At 39.2% G+C, this 21,632-nt stretch overlaps 1 protein-coding gene across 1 annotated transcript; it reads left to right on the forward strand.

Annotated features, from left to right (window-relative positions):
• The first annotated feature begins 1,754 nt into the window (after nucleotides 1-1,754).
• Nucleotides 1,755-4,327, forward strand: LOC144999597 (alcohol dehydrogenase 1). The gene is made up of 10 exons (XM_078958725.1): nucleotides 1,755-1,846; nucleotides 2,223-2,359; nucleotides 2,502-2,548; nucleotides 2,642-2,967; nucleotides 3,056-3,138; nucleotides 3,236-3,311; nucleotides 3,417-3,478; nucleotides 3,583-3,678; nucleotides 3,764-3,925; nucleotides 4,026-4,327. The coding sequence occupies exons 1-10, from the start codon at nucleotides 1,819-1,821 to the stop codon at nucleotides 4,140-4,142; spliced, it is 1,134 nt and encodes a 377-aa protein (XP_078814851.1). The 5' UTR covers nucleotides 1,755-1,818; the 3' UTR covers nucleotides 4,143-4,327.
• The last annotated feature ends 17,305 nt before the right edge of the window (nucleotides 4,328-21,632 follow it).

Here is a 21,632-nt window from a genome sequence, read left to right on the forward strand (position 1 = left end):
CCTCCACATAATGACCTATTCCCTCCGGAATGACCTAAAATTCTTATTTTCCCTTTTTTTCTGTCCTTTTATAGCAATTAATTTCAAAATAAACCCTTTAATAGAAAATTGAAAATTTGTAAATTGAAAGTATGTTGCTATTTAAATTTTTATGTAAATTGATGTGAATTGTATAATTGAGTATTCTTTTAATTTTATAATGTAAACTGAAAGTACGTTGCTATTTATTGCCTTAACCGAATTTACTATGTAATTTTAAAACATTGTTTTTATTTTCAATTACTAACGTTTTATAATTAAATTAAATGTATATATTTTACAGCACGATGATCTCGAACAAAAAGTTTATTTAACTTTAAAAGGTGTGGTCGGTACGATCATTAAAAACTATTTTCTGTAGCTAACTCAATCGCAATGAGCATTATGTGAAGCTGCAATATTTGGAAGATTCTTAGGAATGCATGTCCCCAATTCAAATCTTAGGTCCTTATGTCGATTTACTCAATGACGAAAAATGTCAGTCAAATTCAAATCTTTGGGCTCGGTTGTTCCCAGACATTATAGATGCTCGTTTGCGGCTCAGAGAGAGATTTAGAAGAGTATATTATGTTATCTGAATTATCTACAACTTCAGGATGAAGATGCAGTAGTGTTTATCCAACTTGTTTTTATGTTGAAAGGTCTCCACGAACGAGACGTTAAAATGTGCATTCCCGCAATAGTATACAAGCTTGCGGATAATATATATGATTGGAACAGGTATTACATTTAAGCTTGCGAAAAAAATTCACCATAAAACTGATCGTGTTTTTAGATAGAACAAAAAATTTCTTTTAAATGACAAAAACCAGTCACAAAAGATCAATCAAACACATTCCATAGAGAGGTTAATCAATCCACGGAAACCTAGTCAACATGCTACGTGGATGCTTTAATAATATGTTGAACCAAACACTCCGCGGAGGGTTAAATGTGTCCGTGGAGGTAGCTATGCGGTCCGTATAAAATGTCTGAAAATCATACAAAATTGGTCATTCCGTAGTGATTTTATGATTCTGCGGAGCCCGTAGATCACCCCTCCATATAACGTATGTCTATACTCGGAATTTTGCTTTTTTTGACTAAATTTTGAAAACCCCCCCCCCCCCACACACACACACACATTCCCAAAAAATGTCAATAACTGGTATTTTTTTCATAGAGTAATGTACGGTCGGATTTTGCAGGGATGGGAGGCGGTGTCGGAGGTGATAGGTGGAGGAGAGGTGGTGGTTGTGAAGAGGATGAAGCATTTTCTGTGCAAAAAAAAAAAAAAAAATAGTGTCCTGAGGTAAATACATGGGAATTTTCATAATTTCAGGGGAAATTAACAGAGCATCTAAGACAGATTTAGTATCGGGACGAGGCATGCAAGATTTGGAAACCACCAGACCATCCATATAAAAAAAATCAAATTTTAGACTAAAAGTACAAATTTGAGATAACGAAAAGGACCAAAACTATAATTAACTCTTTACTTTTTTTCTGTTAAAATAAAATATATTTGTACTTTTTTGGAATACATGCATCTTTCAACAATCCTATTTTAGAAAAATACATGTGATGTCGAAGGACGAACTTGTAATTTATAGTTTTCAAAACCATGAGAGGATTAAACGTCTTGCTTACACCTGTCACTCCCAGTCAAGGCGGTGGCTTGTTGTGTCTTACGTTTTTTAGCTATAAATCATAATCTTCACCATAACCATCACCATCTCGTTTTCATATATAAACACTCGCTCCAATCTGAACCAAAAATAACGAGAAAAATCTACGACGATGTCCGGTGAAGTCATTCGATGCAAAGGTACTGTATCATCTCATGATTTTGATTTGATTTTCATAATTTCTCCGCATTCCCCAAAATTTTATGATGCGAATATGACAGAATTAAGTTACAGATCTCCCAATCTCTTTTTTCGTATGGTTAGATGATCGCTTCCGCTGTTCTGACAGTTTTTTTTTTATCTCGACTTTTCATAATTCTCGCTGTAATCTTCGTGTGTGTTCATGAATCATGAGATGTTATCATCTGTGTTTCTAAATGTGTTCTTCTGAATTTCTTCTTTTGTTTTCCGTTTTCTGATAATTAATCTCCTATTATAACCCATATTATTTATTTATTTTTCCGTTGGTTTTTCTAAATCAATATCGACAATTTCCCAATTCATTTGTATATGCAGCTGCGGTGGCATGGGAAGCCGGGAAGCCACTGGTAATAGAAGAAGTGGAAGTGGCGCCACCGCAGAAAATGGAAGTCCGATTGAAGATCCTCTTCACCTCTTTGTGCCACACCGATGTCTACTTTTGGGAAGCTAAGGTCATATATATATAACTTCTTACTCCATTATTCCCCACGAACATTTAACACTCGTAGTTCTTCAGTTTTAGATTAATTACCACTCATAATTACAAGTTCTATTCAACAATCGAATCGTTAAACATGAGTATACATGTTGCAGGGACAAAATCCCTTGTTTCCTCGCATATTAGGCCATGAAGCCGGAGGGTATAGTAATCCTCCTTTTAAACTTCTTGTTTCAAGTTTATTATGATGATATGTAATTCGAATCTTCATATTTGTTTATCTTGTGTTGGATAGAATTGTAGAGAGCGTAGGTGAAGGTGTGACAGAGCTGCAACCAGGTGACAAAGTCCTCCCAGTATTCACCGGAGAATGTGGGGAGTGTCGCCATTGTAAGTCTGAAGAGAGCAATATGTGTGATCTTCTCCGGATTAATACTGATAGGGGTACAATGATAAACGATGGAAAAACAAGATTCTCAAAAGATGGAAACCCGATTTACCATTTTCTAGGAACTTCAACTTTCAGCGAGTACACAGTTGTTCATTCTGGTTGTGTTGCTAAGATCAATCCTGATGCTCCCCTTGACAAAGTCTGTGTTCTTAGCTGCGGGATTTCCACTGGTTGGTTTCTTTATTTCGTTTCTTTAAAATCAACAAGTGTAAGCGTAACTTTAACTTATTTTGGTTTGTTTTTTTTTTGGGCATGAAGGCATGGGTGCAACCCTAAATGTTGCTAAACCTAAAAAGGGTATGACTGTTGCTGTATTCGGGCTAGGAGCTGTAGGGCTTGCTGTGAGTTGACTTTTGTTTCTTTCTCTATTTGTGTATTCAACTTGGCTAAATTGTGGAAAAGGATTTGGATTTGTATTTTCTTTTGGTTCGATATCAGGCAGCTGAAGGAGCTCGGATTGCTGGGGCTTCGAGGATCATTGGTATTGACCTAAATGAGAGTAGAGCCAATGAAGGTAAGTCACTCCATGATCGACTTATATGTGTCAAAAGAGTTGACTAATTCTTAACATACATCGATATTTCTCAAGTATGTTTGTTGAATTCTTGAATGACAACAGCTAAGAAGTTTGGTGTTACCGAGTTTGTGAATCCTAAAGATCATGACAAACCGATCCAAGAGGTTTTTTTTTCCTAGCATGAGATATATAATTTTTTTTTGTTGGGACTTTAACTTTAACTTTCTTAATTTTAGTCCCATTGTTTAATGTTTTACCCTTTTTGTAGGTCATTGTTGCAATGACTGATGGTGGAGTTGATAGGAGTGTGGAGTGCACTGGAAATGTTAGGGCAATGATTTCGGCTTTTGAATGTGTTCATGATGTAAATCCCGTTCAAATCCATTTAATCCATTATTCTATTTCTTGGTGTTATATATTTGTATGATGAGAACTTGACGTTTTTGTAGGGTTGGGGTGTGGCAGTTCTTGTTGGTGTGCCAAGTAAAGATGATGAATTCAAAACTCTTCCTATAAATTTCTTGAATGAGAGGACTCTGAAGGGTACATTCTTTGGGAACTATAAACCCCGTACCGATATTCCTGGTGTTGTTGAAAAGTACATGAACAAGGTGATGATTTATAGTTTTTTTATAATTGATTTAGTCATTGATTGAAGTAGTAATTGAAGAGTTGTAGAACACTTTTATAGTTTGGTTTTGATGGATGCAGGAAATAGAAGTGGAGAAGTTTATAACTCACCATGTTGGTTTCTCGGACATCAACAAAGCATTTGACCTCATGCTTAAAGGAGAAAGTCTTCGTTGCATCATACAAATGGATTCATAGATCCCTTTGTTGAGTGTTTTACTATGTTATCGGTGTTGGTTCAATCATGTAACAAAGTTTATAGCGAATAATGTATAGAGGAATAAAAGTAATGGGACATGTAATGCCCTTGAAGCTTAATGTTGTTTATGCAAATGTGTAACCTAAATATATGTTTGTATAGTTCTTGTTGCTCGTGTGCTTCTATTTTAGGTGCCACACCTGGGAGAGTTTACTTGATAAAAACATGTATCAATAAATCAACACATGCATCTTACTTTGGGAAAGTTATAGATGTTATTGCTAGATTAAGGAATCGATAAACATACAAACACAACAATTTGAAGATGTGAAGAAGATAAATGATACAAGGATGTACATGTTCATTCAATCAATGTAGTCTAGTCACATCCACAGACGAACTAAAATGATTTATTCAACGAGCGAACTCTAACATAGTTTTCAAACACACACTTTATATATTGGTGTAACATCCAAGTTTCCATGTATTAATTTTGAAAATCCTTTCTTTCTTAAGTTTGGATTTAAGAAGTTTTGCCTCTCCACCATGCGGCGCATAGGTTGCCACGACATGTTGGTGACACGTCACCGTGGCACGGTAGTTTAATGAGAGTGCGGTGCGGTGTTGCATTGTTCACAAAACCCTAAGTTTTAGGTTTGGGCTCTATATAAGAAACATCGGGGCTAGGGTTTTAACCAACCTCACCCACCATCACTCCAGAAGCATCATTTGCAAAGCATAACTCTTGTATTCATTCTTGAGCTCCTTTTGGTGCTTTGGTCATTTTGAAGGAAGGAAGAAGAGTTATAGAGCAAGAGATTAGCAAAAAAGCATCATCTCAACCACTCACGAGCATCCCTTGGACCTTTGTAAGTCTCCAAGTTCTTGCCTTTTGGTTCATCTATTGTAGGTCTAGGAAAAAAGAGCTTGTTTCTCTATGGTTTGTTTATATGAATGGTTGTTGTTGATAAAGTTTGCAACTTCATCATTTCCTGAGTAGGGAGTTTATGAGCTTATCAAGGTACAAGACCCTGAATGATATGATTGCTAGAGCCCGAGAGCGGGAGATTAATTTGGAGCACCTCGGGAAGAAGAAGTCGAAACAGATTCAGATTGCAGTAGGCCAAGAGAAGAGGCCCAAGACTCAGGATTTGCGTCTAGGAGGCCATCAGGGCCGAGACCATTGTGAGTGTGGGAGGACTCATGAGGGAGGTTATCAGGAGACAAGAAGGAATGTTTTAGTTGTGGGTATATGGTTCATTTCAGTAGGGATTGCCCTCGAGGATAATTTCCAATGTGTTTTCACTACAGTCAGGTGGGCCACATGAAGGTTGATTGTCTAAGGCTAATAGGTGGAGCAGTAAGGGCACCTTTTCCAGCTACATTGAGGATTACTGATGGCCGAGAGGGCAGGATAGAGGCTCTAGCAATGAGGAGCCAAGCTTTGCAGTCGCAGACAGGGGAGATGAGAGTTTCATCGAATGTTATCGTGGGTACGTAATGTTTTGTTTTCCTCGTGCTTTATTATTTAATATATGTGCCTTTGGATCATGTGTTTGTAAGTGTAAGAAATTATCTTTGGTTTAGTTTCCCTGTAATTGTCTGGTTAGTATTAACAAGGGTCGTTATATGCCATTTTTCATGCCGAGAGGCATGCGTGGAGCACATCTCATTGAGTTGGATTCAGATTGTCCGACATTTTGTTATGGGCCCTTGGTGGAAGCAAATTAGGGGTACCGATTGGAAGATCAATACTCAGATCAACATGTTAGTTTAGCAATGGGTCAGAGGAAGTCATAATGCAACTTCATATTCCTATTGGAATTCAAGATATATATATATGGGTTGTAAGGGATCGATCAGGATTCGAGCGCAAGAGAGTTTGTCGTCGGGTTGACGTTCTTAGGTTGTGAAGGTAGTCCTCGCATCATAAGCTTTAAGGAAAAGATTACATGGAAGCTGGTTGTTCCTTTATGGGATAACAAGATTAGAGTTCAAGGTGTTTGTGTCGCTCCGGAGGAATGTTAGTCGATTGTGATAGGCTTTTGATCCGATCGCTACCGCTAGTAGGGTAGGAGCGGTAGTGAATGGGTTTTAATCTTGGTCGCATGAGTTCGTTCAGACTCTAGGATTGTCAATAAATTTTTGAAATTGTATCTATTGAAGATGTTTAGAATTCATAAATCCTTCAGAAAGTGGGTTGTTGGGTTGGTGATCTATCCATTCAGATAAATGGGTTAATCATTCGTTGTTCTTAGCGAGATTGTCAGGGCGTAGATAAATACAAGTAGGGGAGAACCATTTGGATTTGTGGGGATAGTCTCAAGTGCGGAACGAGGAGTAGTTCCACATCCTGGTCACAAGGAAATCCAGCCCAAGTGGCAGTCTAGATAAAGATCACTCAAGGTTGGGGATTCAGAAACTTTTATCGACAGGGTGGCACGTTCGTTGTGATGCATGTCAAATATGTGTTTGGATCAAGGTTGAGGGATGTGTTAGATCCTCTATGCCTATTCTTGTCTGATGAAGGCCTAGGGGGTCGAAGCATGACCCGAACTCTTGATTGTGATGCAACCGATGTGGTATGGACTCGTGTTTGGTTTGGGGTTGGTGTCGTAGAAGGAGAGCAAGACCATGAGTTGGGATCATGGCTGATATCGGAGTGTTGTAAGACTACATGGTAGCCTCAGCATACACAATGATGATAGGCTATTAGGGAAGTATTGTAAGTCTGCGATGTAGCTGTAGTATTTATTAGAATCAGGTGTACAATATTGTTAATGGACCACTCCTTGTTTAGAATGAGGATCATTGGATTTGAGGAGATGATGGGCATGTACAGCACTCGAGTGGTTAGACATGTGGGCAAGGCTTGTTCAATTATGTAGATTAGCTGAGACCCATGGTCAGGGACCGTTAAGTTATGATGGTGTGGATGAGACCCAGTGGAAATTGTCTTGTGCAAGGTATTGGATCACGTTAGGGTAGAATGACTCTATTGCCAACATATATCATTCGTGCAGTAGTTAAGCTAGGGTAGCCCTTATCAATTGGACTCTTAGACAGAGCCTTATGGTGGGACCAAGCATGAGAAAGTCAGTCTCTATGAATGATTGGGTATTTATATCCTATCTTAGTAGAAGGTCGTCATGGAATCTGGAGATTTTGAATAGAATGCAAGTCTGAATCCTAAGATTTTGGGTTGTAAGTTATGTTATGGGTTGGTTCAAAGGGATAAGACTCGAATTGGGATTCCCTTTGCTTATATGAAAGGTCTTTTCGGTAGAATGTCTGGTCATCAGTTCTGTCTGCTAGGGGTATCAACAAGATAATGTAGGTTTGGAAGGATTTCTTTCGGTTCAGGTTTTAGAGTGGGGTTATGATGGTTGTGTTCGGAATTGTTTTATTTGAATTTAGTAGAGCGATGATTCATTCTCCATCAAGGCGTGTGAGTCCTGCTAAGGTTGGGTTCGATTGTATCATCGGAAGATTGTTATGTGTGTAAGTCAACTTTTAGCCAAATCGGGATTCGGGAAGAATTGGTCGGTTCGTCTAGGTACCTGGTAGGTAGAAATGAGTGATTTCGAGGACGAAATCCAGTTTAAGTGGGGAGAGTTGTAACATTCGGTTTAAATAAATTCCATTTTTTGGAATTATAGGCATTAATGGATCAAGCTAGGCCCCTGGACTTCAAAGGGTTTGGGTTCTAGGCCCATTTGGGAGTGGATTATATATAGGTTGTGCGAGCCAAGCTTTCGGTTTGTACTTTGGAACCTAAGGGTATAATGGTAAAAGAGTGCTTCAGACCTTTTATTGAATTAAGGATTCAAGTTCGGATGGTTTTAAGTACAAGGGGGAATAGATGAGATTGTAGAGTTTCTCATTACCTTTCCGAACATATTAAGAACTCTGAAAATGGAGTTGGGATGAAAATGTTATGGCCTTTGGAAGTTTGAATGGGTAAAGGGGCTTTCCAATACACTGGGCGTACAGGGCATGTACAATGCGTGTACTTAGCCGTGTGGATTGTGGTGGTTCAACCTGGTACGTTGGGCATACCAGGAGTACATTGGGCATACACAACTCGGACCCAAATCTTAATATTTTGGTCTTGGACCCTATTTAAAGACCTTAACTTATTCTAAACCCTTATTACCTTCAGCCTCCATCCTCTCTAACCTTAATTTTGAAACCATATCCCCGTTTGTTGGATCCATTTGAGAGTGCTTTGGAATATTCTTGGTGCATTTTGTAGAAAAAACGAGCTTGTTGGAGGAGTTTTGGTTGCATTAGAGCTTGTAGATCCATGCCTTGTTCACCTTGATCTTTCTTCTACATGTATAAAGCTTCAATCTTGATGGTTCTTTTTGTAAATCTAGTTTTGGATTAATTTTCCATGTTTTGATCCCATGGTTTTGGTTCTTATGAGTATAAGCTACTCCAGAGCTTAAGGGTGTCATTTCTTGTTAGATATGAGGTTCATGTAGTGTGACATCCCCATTTTCATGGCCAGAAAAGACCGATTTGTTTATGCTTTGTTTTATAAAATCAGAGTAATCTTTTAAAGAAAACAGTTGCGGAATTTGTTCCTAAAACAAAATATGATAAAAATTATCAAAGCATTTCTCGAAGAGAATGTATTTTCATTTAATAATAAAACCTCGGGATGTCATGTTCCGATACAGACATATAAGCATAAACAGAACTTACATTTAATTACACAATTGATTCATATCTCCTTTAAATCTCTCTGTGAAATATGTCTTCGTATTAATACCTGTGATACAAAGAAAACTGAGTGGGTCAGGCTTGGGAGCCTGGTGAGCATATAGGGTTTTCAACCCACAATAATATAATTATTATATTCAACCATCAAACAATCAACTCAATTACCCATCCCTATTATCTTCTTTATTTCTTAGGATTTTACCCTAGGAATTCAACTACCCGTCATTCATTCATTCCTAAGGATTGACCTAAGGAATTAGCACAAACTTTCATTGCTACATAAGGCACATCTGCCAACATTATCCTTTAAGCGCCTCTACCAGGATTACGTCATACACTATGAGGCGCGACTGTCAGGTTTATGACATTCTCTTTTAGGCGCATCTGCCGACATTATCCTATAAGCGTATCTGCCAGGATTATCCTATAAGCGCATCTGCCAAGATTACGTCATTCACTACTTGGTGCATCTACCGATATTATTCTTAAGCGCATCTGCTAGTATTATGATATTCTCTAATTGGTGCATCTGCCAATATCATTCTTAATCATCTTTCATATCTCATCATTTTATCACATACTATCTCATCTACCCATGTTCTACCCAACATATTTCTAGATATAAAATACAAATACAGTTTAACTCATTTAAAAACTATATAAAACATCCATCCCACACTCATCTCAAATAAACAATAATATATAAACACATAGCACGTATTTTATAACAAATAATTCATATTTATGTGTTAAAAGAAAGTAACCACACACTCACCCAAACATATACTTAATACATTCAAGCAATACTTGTATTATACCCGTGTTTATGAAAGGGACGATACACCCACACATATAAACAACTTTATATTATACACATAGCACGTATTTTATATAAAATACTTCATAATTATACGTTAGAAGAAAGTAACAACACACTCACACATATAAACGACAATATACCTAATACACTCAAACCATACTTGTATTATTATTGTGTTTATGAAAGGTAGTATACACTCACTTGATTAGAAGATGATCGGACAGCACTACGACTTGTAGAAGTAGTATTCTTCGGTAGATCTGGAAGATCTTCACAAAAACCGAGCTCCTCGTGGGCAGAGCTTCGGCTCGGGAATCGCACTTCTCGAGATCTTTGGGGCCTCGGGACTTGCTTCAGGGCTCGGGAATGATACCGGGGCTTCGGGATATTTCTTGCACAAAAAACGATGCAAAAACGCAAGAAAACGGGAAGAAATGAGCAAAGAAGTCGGTTGCCGTCGACACCCTTTTATAGGGGGCTGGAACACGAATTACGCTGGGCGTAATTCTAAATTACGCTGGGCGTAACGGCGATAAGATCGCTGACTCCCCCCCTTCGGATAATATCGGAATTTATATATAAATAAAATATCGAAAATATTTAATAAACTTCAAAAATTCATATCTTCCTCATACGAACTCCGTTTTCGACGTTCTTTATATCCCCGCGTAGGTGAGACTACGATCTACAACTTTCGTTTAGACTCCATCGGCTAATTTTGAATTTATTTTAATTATTTATTTTTAGTAGGCCGGGATAGAAAAACTCCGTTATAAAATCATAACTTCTTTATCCGACGTCTGTTTTCGCATATCTTTTTATCGTTTTACTCCTATTGACAATACCTTCGATTCTCATTTAGATTGTTTCGGCTAAAAACCGCTCGGTCTCAAATCGAGCATTCGGGCTGCATACCGCTAAGTCGAAACTTCGAAAAATCATAACTTCCTCATACGAAGTCAGATTTGGGCGTTCTTTTTATGCACGCTCATGGTTTAATGTATTCTACAACTTTCATTTAGATTGCCAAGGCTAAATATCACTCTAACATAAATTCACTTTTTACGTCGCGCTGTGTCGTGCCGGTTCTGTCGCGAAACTTCGACAGGTCATAACTTCTTCGTTATAACTTGGATTTCGGCGTTCTTTATATGCATGGAAACCTTGTAACATATACTATAACTTAATTAAGATTATTCCTTCAAAATAATCTTCCATCAAAAAGTCATTTATGATGCTTAACGTCTCTAATTGACTAGCCCGGATCTACGGGCGTTACGATTATCTCCCCCTTAGGATGATTACGTCCCGGAATCATCAACAAAATAGGACTTGCATAATGATTCCACACGTTATTTATTCGTCCCAGGTAATAATCGTAACTTCTATGTTTCCTCGAAAGAGTATTTAACTCTATGACTTTCTTGACCGCAGAAGATGCCCAATCTTGCATCTGCTTATCGTACTGTGTTTTACTTTCAATCGTAACCTTCAAGTTACCAATTAAGTCCTTATTGTGGACTCCTTCTTCTTCTCAGGATAATTACTTTCATATATCTATTGTAACAAATCGATGGGTCGTGCTCTATTTACCTCTCATCACACGATGTGACGCTTAGACTCGATCTTTAATGAAGTTAAATTCCAAGATGGAATATAACTTTCTTCATATTCTAACGTGATATAATCACATTTCAGCATGTAGCATTTCTACCTACAAACTTCTTTTAACAACGAGCGCAACACTATCAATCGCATTAACTTCAACTTTCTGACTTAAGTTAGATGTTACATCTAACTTGGTCCTCTAGACCACGTAACATACTCCTCGTAGTCGAACTCAAATTTAAATATGACCACTAGGGTCGGAAAAAGAACCATATTACTAGTCATTACCGAAACAATGGTAATGACATACCAGAATAAAGTGGAATCAGTTACTAGCTTCTTGGTAACCTTGTGACTTTCCCTGATCCAAGTGCGAGTCCTGTGCTTCCGGTAGTATATGCATCTACTATCTTTCACACCTACTCATACTCGTCCCAAGTATTGTCCCGCAGTCGACCAAGTCACCATACAAGAAAATCAGACAATCATTCAACACATCAGTTAGCAAAACTAGGGTTTATATTAATTCCTTGAAACGATTACACAAAAGTTCAAGTTCACCCTATATTATGCCTCTAATAGGCTACATACATGATACTTTTCATATCGCTACTTTATAACTTGATCTTTAGATATAAGATCCTTATTCCTGATTCCTTGCATTGCCATCTGCTTCATCAAGGGTCATTTGAAATGCTCTTGCCTTTAGCTCTGGCGGCGCCTCTAGCCTTGCTGCTTGATTTTTCCTTGGGCAGTCTTGCTTGAAGTGCCCCTCTTCGTTACATTCGTAACACACCTTTTCGTTGAAAATACATTCATCGGCGTAGTGCCCATGCTTTCCACACTTGAAACACGTCACCTCCGCACCACATTTTCCTGAGTGCTTCTTTTTGCACTTATCGCACCACCTTGCCTCATCCCTTCCTCCTCCTCCAAACTTCGAGAATTTTCTTTTCTCATTAGAACCTAAAGTTCCTTCTAACTTTCTCTTCTAACATAAATTTCACTTTTTACGTCGTTCAATGTTGTCGGTTCTGTCGCAAAACTTCGACCGGTCATAACTTCTTCGTTATAACTCGGATTTCGGCATTCTTTATATATTCGGAAACCTCATTTCAACTACTACAACATTATCCATAGATATCGAGTTTATTTTACACTTAAATTTTGACATTCATTTTATTCTTAATTAATCATATCACATAATTAAGCAATTAAGCACGAAACACATAATACTCAAATAATACGTTCTTATTATTTCAAATTGGGTTACAAAGGTTAACCTAGACTATTACATTGCTAAAAATGGCAAGCCCAGAAACACAGGCATTACAATTCTCTCCACCTTAGAATGATTCCATCCCCGGAATCACACATCAGCAAACAAATGCGGATAACAACTTATCATGTCACTCTCCGTCTCCTAGGTGAGATTCAGCCCATTCGTGTGTTTCCATCGGACAAGCACTTACTCAACCATCTTACGTCGCAACATCTTAGTCTTTCGGTCAACGATTGCCTCTGGTTCTTCGATCAACCTTTTTTTCTCATCGATCCTCAACTCCGAAAGTGGAATCATGTCGGGAACTTCTCCCGTGAACTTCCTCAAATAACACACATGGAAAGTGTTATGAATTCCATTCAGTTCTTCTGGTAGTTCGAGCTTGTAAGCTTGGTTCCCAATCCTCTAAAGAACTTTAAACTGTCCAATAAACCTTGGACTTAATTTTCCCCTTTTTCCAAATCTTATAAGTCCCTTCCACGGCGAGACTTTAAGCAAAACCGAATCTCCAACTTCAAAAGTCATCGGTCTTCGCTTGTTGTCAGCATAGCTCTTTTGACGATCCTGAGCTGCTAACATTCTTTCCCTAATTATTTTCAATTTTTCAGCAGTTTGATGAACCAACTCGGGTCCCATAAACTGCTTTTCCCCAGCCTCAAGCCAACAAGATGGCGTACGACACTTCTGCCCGTACAAGACTTGATAAGGTGCCATCTTAATGCTCGAGTGGAAACTATTATTGTAGGAAAATTCTACCAAAGGTAAATGTTCATCCCAGTTACCTTGGAATTCTAAGGTACATGCTCTTAGCATATCTTCAAGTGTTTGTATTGTTCGTTCGCTCTGACCATCAGTCTGTGGATGGTAAGCTATACTTAAACACAACTTGGTACCCAATTCCTCTTGTAGAATTTTCCAAAATCTTGAGGTGAAACGACTATCACGATCCGACACAATTGTTAGTGGAACACCGTGAAGCCTTAAAATTTCCTTCACGTAAGAGTTCGCAAGCTTTTCCATAGACCATTTCTCATTGGCTGCTATGAAATGCGCACTCTTAGTGAATCGATCAACGACCACCCAAATCATGTCGTGACCATTCTTTGTTCTGGGCAGTTTAGTGACAAAATCCATAGCAATGTCTTCCCACTTACCCATAGTTTAGTGACAAAATCCGTACAGTTTCTGATGTTGTGTCTTGACTCTTGCACAAGTCACACACTCGGCCACATACTTTGCAACGTCAAGCTTCATCGTCGGCCACCAGTAGTAGGGTTTCAGGTCCTTATACATTTTAGTGCTACCGGGATGAATCGAGTACATGGTCTTGTGAGCTTCTTCCATCAGAAGATCTCTGACTCCTCCTGTATTAGGTATCCAAATCCGATCTTGGAACACCTTCAGTCCATGACTGTTTACACCGAACACCAACGTTTTGCCTAAACATTCCTCCTTTCGGTCATTCTTCTCAGAAGCTTCGCTTTGAGCTTTCTTTATACTTTCCAAAATTGTCGAGACAACTTAAATTCTCAACGCTCTTGGCCTTCTCTTTTCAAGATTGACTTTCCGACTGAGAGCATCAGCAACAACATTTGCTTTACCAGGGTGGTAAAGTATCTCATAGTCGTAGTCTTTAAGTAATTCTAGCCAGCGTCGTTGCCTCATATTCAATTCTTTCTGAATAAAGAGATATTGGAGACTCTTATGATCAGTGAAAAGTTTGCACTTCGTGCCATACAGGTAATGCCTCCATATTTTCAGAGCGAAAACCACCGCTGCCAACTCCAAATCATGAGTCGGGTAGTTTTTTTCATGCTGTTTTAGCTGTCGAGATGCCTACGCGATCACCTTATCTCTTTGGGTCAAAACACAACCCAATCCAACACCAGACGCATCGCTATAAACAACGAAGTCTTCAACTCCATCGGTTAGAGAAAGTATCGGTGTCTCGCATAGTTTCTTCTTTAGCTTCTCGAACGCTTCTTTATGCTTATCACTCCAAGCATAAGTAGCTCCCTTGTGGGTCAAAGTTGTTAATGGACTAGCGATCGAAGAAAAACCTTGGATAAACCTTCGGTAATATCCGGCTAATCCTAAAAAGCTTCGGATCTCTGTGGGACTTTTCGGTTGTTCCCACTTCATCACAACTTCGATCTTCGCTGGATCAACCATTATCCCTTCTTGGTTGACCACGTGACCCAAGAATTGGACTTCACGAATCCAAAAATCACATTTGGAGAATTTTGCATACAACTTCTCCTTCTTCAAGACTTCCAAAACTTCTCGCAAGTGTCTGCCATGCTCCTCTTGACTTTTTGAATAAATCAGAATGTCATCTATGAACACTATCACAGATTTATCAAGGAACGGGTTACAAACTTTGTTCATTAAATCCATGAATGCTGCTGGAGCATTGGTCAGTCCAAACAACATAACCAAGAACTCATAGTGTCCATATCGCATTCTGAATGCAGTATTCTCGATATCCTGCTCCCTTACTTTCAGCTGATGATATCCTGAACTTAGGTTGATCTTTGAAAAATAACTTGAACCTTGTAGTTGATCGAATAGGTCATCAATCCTCGGCAACGGATATCTATTATTTATTGTTGCCTTATTCAGCTCTCAGCAATCAATGCACATCCTCATGCTTTCATCTTTCTTCTTTACGAATAACACTGGCGCTCCCCAGGGTGATGAACTAGGTCTAATGAAACTTTTGTCCAATAACTCCTGAAGTTGCATCATCAGCTCCTTCATCTCCATCGGTGCTAATCGATAAGGTGCTTTTGCAATTAGCTTTGTCCCAGGTAACAAGTCAATACGGAATTCCACTTGTCGATCAGGCGGTAATCCAGGAAGATCTTCGGGAAATACTTCCGGATAATCACATACAACGGGAATATTTTGCATCACCTTCTTTTCCTTCTTAGCATCGATCACAAATCCCAAGTATGATGTACACCCCTTTGCCAAACATTTTCTGTCTTTCATTAGAGAAATGATTCCAGAATTTACTCTGCGTTTATCTCCGTACACCATAAATGACTCTTTCCCAGACGGGTTCACTTTCACTATTTTCTTCTTTCATAAAATTTCGGCATCATTGGCGCTAAGCCAATCCATTCCCAAAACGATGTCGAAACCATTAAGCTCTATAGGCAATAATTCCTCGTGGAACTTATTCTCATTTAGATCAATTAAGATGTTTTTCATACGATAGCTAACAGGTACAAACTTGCCACTAGCAACTTCGACTAATAAAGCATTATCTAGTCTAACAACAGGCAAAGCTAGTTTTCTACCAAATTCATGCGATATAAAGGAGTAGTTGGCTCCATAATCAAATAAAATTTGGGAACGCAAATTGTTAACGAGAAAGGTACCTGAAGCGACATCAGCTTCATCTTTAGCAGCTTCCAGTGTCATCTGGAATGCTCTCGCCTTTAGCTTTGGCTGAATGTTAGGTCTAGTTGCTTCCTTCTTTTTCGGACAATCCCTTCAGATGTGCCCATCCTCACCGCAACCATAACAAACATTCTTGGTGAGGGTGCAGTCGTTGGCATAATGCCCTGGCTATCCACATTTGAAGCACGTGGTTTCCCCGCCACACTTCCCATGATGCTTTTTCTTGCACTTGTCGCACCATTTCGCCTTTACCTTTCCTCCACTTCCTCTCGATACTAGACTTCAAGAATTTACTTTTCTTGTTGGACCCTGAAAATCCATCAATTTTCCTTTTCTCACTAACCTCTGACCTTTCCAGACCTTTTTCCCTGATCTAGGTCTCAACATTTCTAGCAGCCCAGATGGCAGCTTTCAATGTGGTTGCTTGCTTAACCATTGGACCATAGTCCGTTGGTAGTCCAAGGGCAAACTTGTTGACCTTAGAGAGTTCTGTAGGTACCAAATATGGGATAAACTTCATCTTTTCTGTGAAACTTACAGCATATTCAGTAACGCTCAATTTCCCTTTCTTCAAATTCTGAAACTCGTTACTGATTTCCAGAAGGTCCTGCTCGGAGCAGTATTGTAGTTTTAATTATTCCACAAAGTCTTCCCAAGATATTTTACTTGCTTCTCCCTTGGGCATAGAGTCGGCCAATAGCTTCCACCAACTCAATACACTAGATTTTAGCAGAGGGATCGCCAGAGCGGTCTTCTGCCTGTTGCTGCATTCGCAACTTTCAAACATAGTCTCCATTTCGGAGATCCAGTCCATAACTTGCACTGGCGTCGGGCTTCCAGATAGACATGGTGGTTTGGATGCCATGAAATCCTTGTACTTACACCCACGCCCATCATTTCCTCCATACTGGTTATTGCGTCTAACCATTGGTGGGTTGTCTTGACCAATGATCCCACTAAAGTTTTCTCCTTCAGACTGCCCTCCAGTCTCCTCGGGCTCTTCTACATGAATTGACGATTCTTCACGATTCTGCCTAACCAGGCGTCTTGTTTCTTCCATATGACGATCCAACATTGTTTGAATCATCATTTGTACACCAGCCATTGTTATCGGCTCAGGTGCAGCAGCTACAAAAGGTACTTGTTGAATTACAGGCGGTTGATTCCTGTTTTCATCAGCATTTCCAATTCCGCTTCTTGTTCTCACCATTTTTGATCTATACACCGAATAAGGTGAAATTTAGATCTTCATTCACGATAGATATTCAAATCATCCTTATCACTCCGAAACGATTACATGCTAGTTCTAATATCGTAGATATACGCTTAGAACCCTAAACACATAAACCTTCAGATCCGGTTGGCAACAAACCGTAGATCCGAACAAATAATATCATATATAGAAACATATAACATTTAGCACATAAAAGCATTTTAGACAACTTTCCTAAAATAAACTAGTGCTTGTGTCTAAAATTTAACAGACACACACCTCGCAATCTCCACTTAGCATTCTAAGTTTAAGTTTAGAAATCCTACAAATTCCTAGTTTGCTTAAACTAATGCACTGATACCAACTGTGACATCCCCAAAATCACGGCCAGAAAAGACCGATTTCATTTATGCTTTTTAAAATAATTTCAAAGTAAATCCTTTTAATTTTAAAAGAGATGCGGAATTTGTTCCCAAAAAAAACGATGATAAAATAGATATTTATCAAAACATTTCATAAAGAAATATGATTTCATTTCATAATCAAAAGTCGGGATGTCATGTTCCGATACAGATCATAAAGCATAAACGATAGCATTACAAGTCATTCAACAAATATATACATATACAGACTTGTAAACAAAACAACTTGATGATTCTTCCATCTTAATCTCTTGCGTCACTTCCTGTAATACAAATAAACTGAGTGGGTCAGGCTTGGGAGCCTGGTGAGCATGTAGGGTTTTCAACCCACAATAAATAATTATATTTAATTCAACAATCAACAATAAACCCGATTACCCATTCCCGTTATCCTCACTTTACGTCCCTAAAAATAACATCTATTATAAGGAACCTAATTTAGGATTTTCATCGGGACGGACATTACTGCAGAGGGACTTCCTCAACAATAAGTGTCCTAAAGGCAACCATGTGGGGGATAGAGTACATCGGTGAACACGTCGTTCACAACACCTACAAGTAATGAGCCTGCTAGTGTTCCACAGGACAGTCTGGAATAGTCCGTGGTCGTCATCCATACTCTACTGAATGACTTAGAATAACACCAATAACACCGAGGCCTCTCATCTTTTTACTACACACCAATTATCTACCCAACATATTAGTAGATAAAAATATACATTTTTTTTATACATTGTTTAAAAACCTGTATAACATGCTTTAATCAATGCATATTCCACATAACAGATGAGGCATACACACATAACACGTATTTCATAGAGAATACATCAGATCTATAAGATAGAAGAGAGTGAATATACACTCACACGTATAACAACCAAATATATACACATAACACGTATTTTATGTAAAATACTTCATAATATTGCGTTGGAATGAAAATAGCTACACACTCACTTGATCAGAAGATGATCGGGCAGCACTACGGCTTGCAGAAGATGTGTTTCTCCGTAGATCTGGAAGATCTTCACAAAAACCGGCTCCTCGCGGGCAGCGCTTTGGCTCGGGAATAACGCTCTTCGGGATCCTCGGGGCTTCGGATCTTACTTTGGGGCTTGGGAATATTACCGGGGCTTCGGGGTACGAATGACACGCAAATCGAGGCAATACTAGAGAGAGGAAAGAGTTTGAACAAGAGAAAATGGCTGATCTTGGTTTCTATTTATAGGCTGGGGGTCTGGGATTACGTTGGGCGTAATCTCAATTTACGTTGGGCGTACTCAGTACGCTGGGTGTAAATTGGTTACGCTGGGCATACTTTGACGTCACTGCATGCGTCGATCGATGGCACTCGAGTATTGGTCAGACAAGTTGCATCCTCCTGAGTACGTTGGGCGTACTCAAATTACGCTCAGCGTAATTTGAGTTGTCGAACTTCTAAATTGCGTAACTTTCGCATACGAGCTCCGTTTTCGACGTTCTTTATATCCACGCGTAGGTCAGAGCATACTCTACAACTTTCATTTAGACTCTATTGACTAATTTTGACTTTTATTTTTATTATTTATTTTTAGGAGGTCGGGACAGAAAAACTTCGTTATAAATTCATACTTCTTCGTCCGACGTCCGTTCTCGCCTTGGTTTTTATCGTTTTGCTACTAAAAACGAGATCTTCAATTCTCGTTTAGATTGTTTCGACTAAAAACCGATCGATCTCAAATCGAGTATTCGGGCTGCACATTGCCTCGTCGAAACTTCAGAAAATCATAACTTCCTCATACGAAGTCAGATTTGGGCGTTCTTTTTATGCACCCTCTCGGTTTAATGAACTCTACGACTTCCGTTTAGATTACTAAGTCTAAATATCGCTCTAACGTAAATTTCACTTTTTACGTCATTCAGCGTTGCCGGTTCTGTCGCGAAACTTCGACAGGTCATAACTTCTTCGTTATAACTCGGATTTCGGCATTCTTTATATATTCGGAAACCTCATTTCAACTACTACAACATTATCCATAGATATCGAGTTTATTTTACACTTAAATTTTGACATTCATTTTATTCTTAATTAATCATATCACATAATTAAGCAATTAAGCACGAAACACATAATACTCAAATAATACATTCTTATTATTTCAAATTGGGTTACAAAGGTTAACCTAGACTATTACATTGCTAAAAATGGCAAGCCCAGAAACACAGGCATTACAGAAACCCCAGTACCCTGCTCAGTCTCCGCCTTCCTCTTCCTGATGTGCTCTATGCTAATCTCCCTCTCCATCGCCCTCGTAATCATGTCATCTAATGTTAGACATGCTAAGTAGCTAACATGTTTCCGAATGTCAGCTCTCAACATGTCATGGTAGCGGGCCTTCCGCATCTCCTCATCTCCTACATACTAAGGCACCAATAAGGCCCTCTCCCTGAACTTGGCAGTAATATTCGCCACCAACTTAGCCGTCTGTCTCATATCCATAAACTCCCTGGCCAGCTGTTGGAGCTCCACAGCCGGTGCAAACTCATCCCTAAACCTGGTCATAAAGTCAGAACAACTCATAGCCTCAATGGCTGAGGCTCCCAAAGAATCACTGACCGCCTCCCACCAATCTCGAGGTCGGTCCCTCAAACAACCTACCACATACCTGAACTTCGACCCATCAGGGCAGAAGCTCATCAACTGAGCTGACTCCATGTCTGCGATCCACCTCCTGGCAACAATGGGGTCCTTCACCCCGTGGAAGTCTAGCGCACCACATCCGTTGAAATCCTTGAAGGAGAGTGTGTGTGTCCCTATCTGGCTAGATGCCATGTCACTCGAGAATGCCCTGAGGTGATCCTCCATCAGCTGAATAATCTGATCCTTGATCGACTCGAAAATCACCAGGGTCGCCTCAAGGATGCCTCTCGTGATCTCTGACCTGATGAACTCGCTCAGTCTCTCATCAATTGGTTCGGAACCCGGACCTGATCGTGATCATGATCCTGACCCTGATCTCGTTCCTCCTGCTCCACAACACGTAATCATCACCTTTCTTAAACAAAAGATACAATTTGCAAGGTCATACATAATCTCGAGAGATCCTACACACTTTACAAGTTCCATGGTTCCATCTCGACCCTCCCTGATTCGAGTATGGATCCTCTGCTTTCAGTAGTACGGGCCCATACTACTTTCCACATCTATTTGTATTTTCCTCAATGATTGCTTCGACTTCACCAAGTCCCTTCTACTGTTGTTGCACTATGTGCTAATCTCATACAAGGCTTACCCTAGGGTAACTCTCCAACCCACTCTCTACTATCAACTGCATAAGAGGTCCCTACTACCTTTACCTAACCATCTCACGAATACCATTACATATTACTAAGACCAGATAATTCTTCGAATGAGAGGTCATGCCCTAAGACTCAAACGATAGTTGTGAAATAGGGCTAGACCTAACCTTCTGAAATTATTTAGTCCTTACAATATGTAATGTAATATATCTGTTTACTAGTTACGTAAGGATAGCTAAGAATCCTAATAGCACAAAGCAAACAATATTCGGGCATTAAGTAACCCAAACCAAGCATATCCTATCCAGGCTATCCCTTTACCGACTAATCAGTACTATCATGCAGCTCAAAAGCATATACAACAGGCATATCAGACATCCTCCTAGATCCTTAGCCCTATTCTAGCATGCAGTTCTCATACACATATAGTAGGCATAAAAGGTATCCTTCCTAGATCATTAGCCCTAATCTAGCATGTAGTTCTCATAATCATATCATAACATAACATAAAATGTATGGGTATCTTGGGGAAAACCTACTTGAGCTCGGCCAGTTGCACGCATCACACACATTGTTCTTTCTCAAAACTCTTTACTTTAATTTTGGAAAAACTATTTTCTTGTGAAAATCTTTCAAACCCTCGATTTGAGTCCAAACACTGCCGAAAGTGTGTCTGAATCCCTCAAATCAGGGCTCTGATACCAACTTGTAACATCCTAGATTTTGAGA

The sequence above is a fragment of the Lactuca saligna genome, chromosome 6, assembly GCF_052625555.1.
Source record: "Lactuca saligna cultivar CGN05327 chromosome 6, ASM5262555v1, whole genome shotgun sequence".
Taxonomy (NCBI): Eukaryota; Viridiplantae; Streptophyta; class Magnoliopsida; order Asterales; family Asteraceae; genus Lactuca; species Lactuca saligna.

What these genes read in the sequence shown, in the direction of transcription:
- LOC144999597 (XM_078958725.1), top strand. Translation starts at nt 1,819, where the DNA reads ATGTCCGGTGAAGTCATTCGATGCAAAG. An exon ending in TTAGGCCATGAAGCCGGAGG is followed by an intron (nt 2,549 to 2,641) that starts GTATAGTAATCC and finishes TGTGTTGGATAG; the next exon opens with AATTGTAGAGAGCGTAGGTG. An exon ending in TAGCTGCGGGATTTCCACTG is followed by an intron (nt 2,968 to 3,055) that starts GTTGGTTTCTTT and finishes TTGGGCATGAAG; the next exon opens with GCATGGGTGCAACCCTAAAT.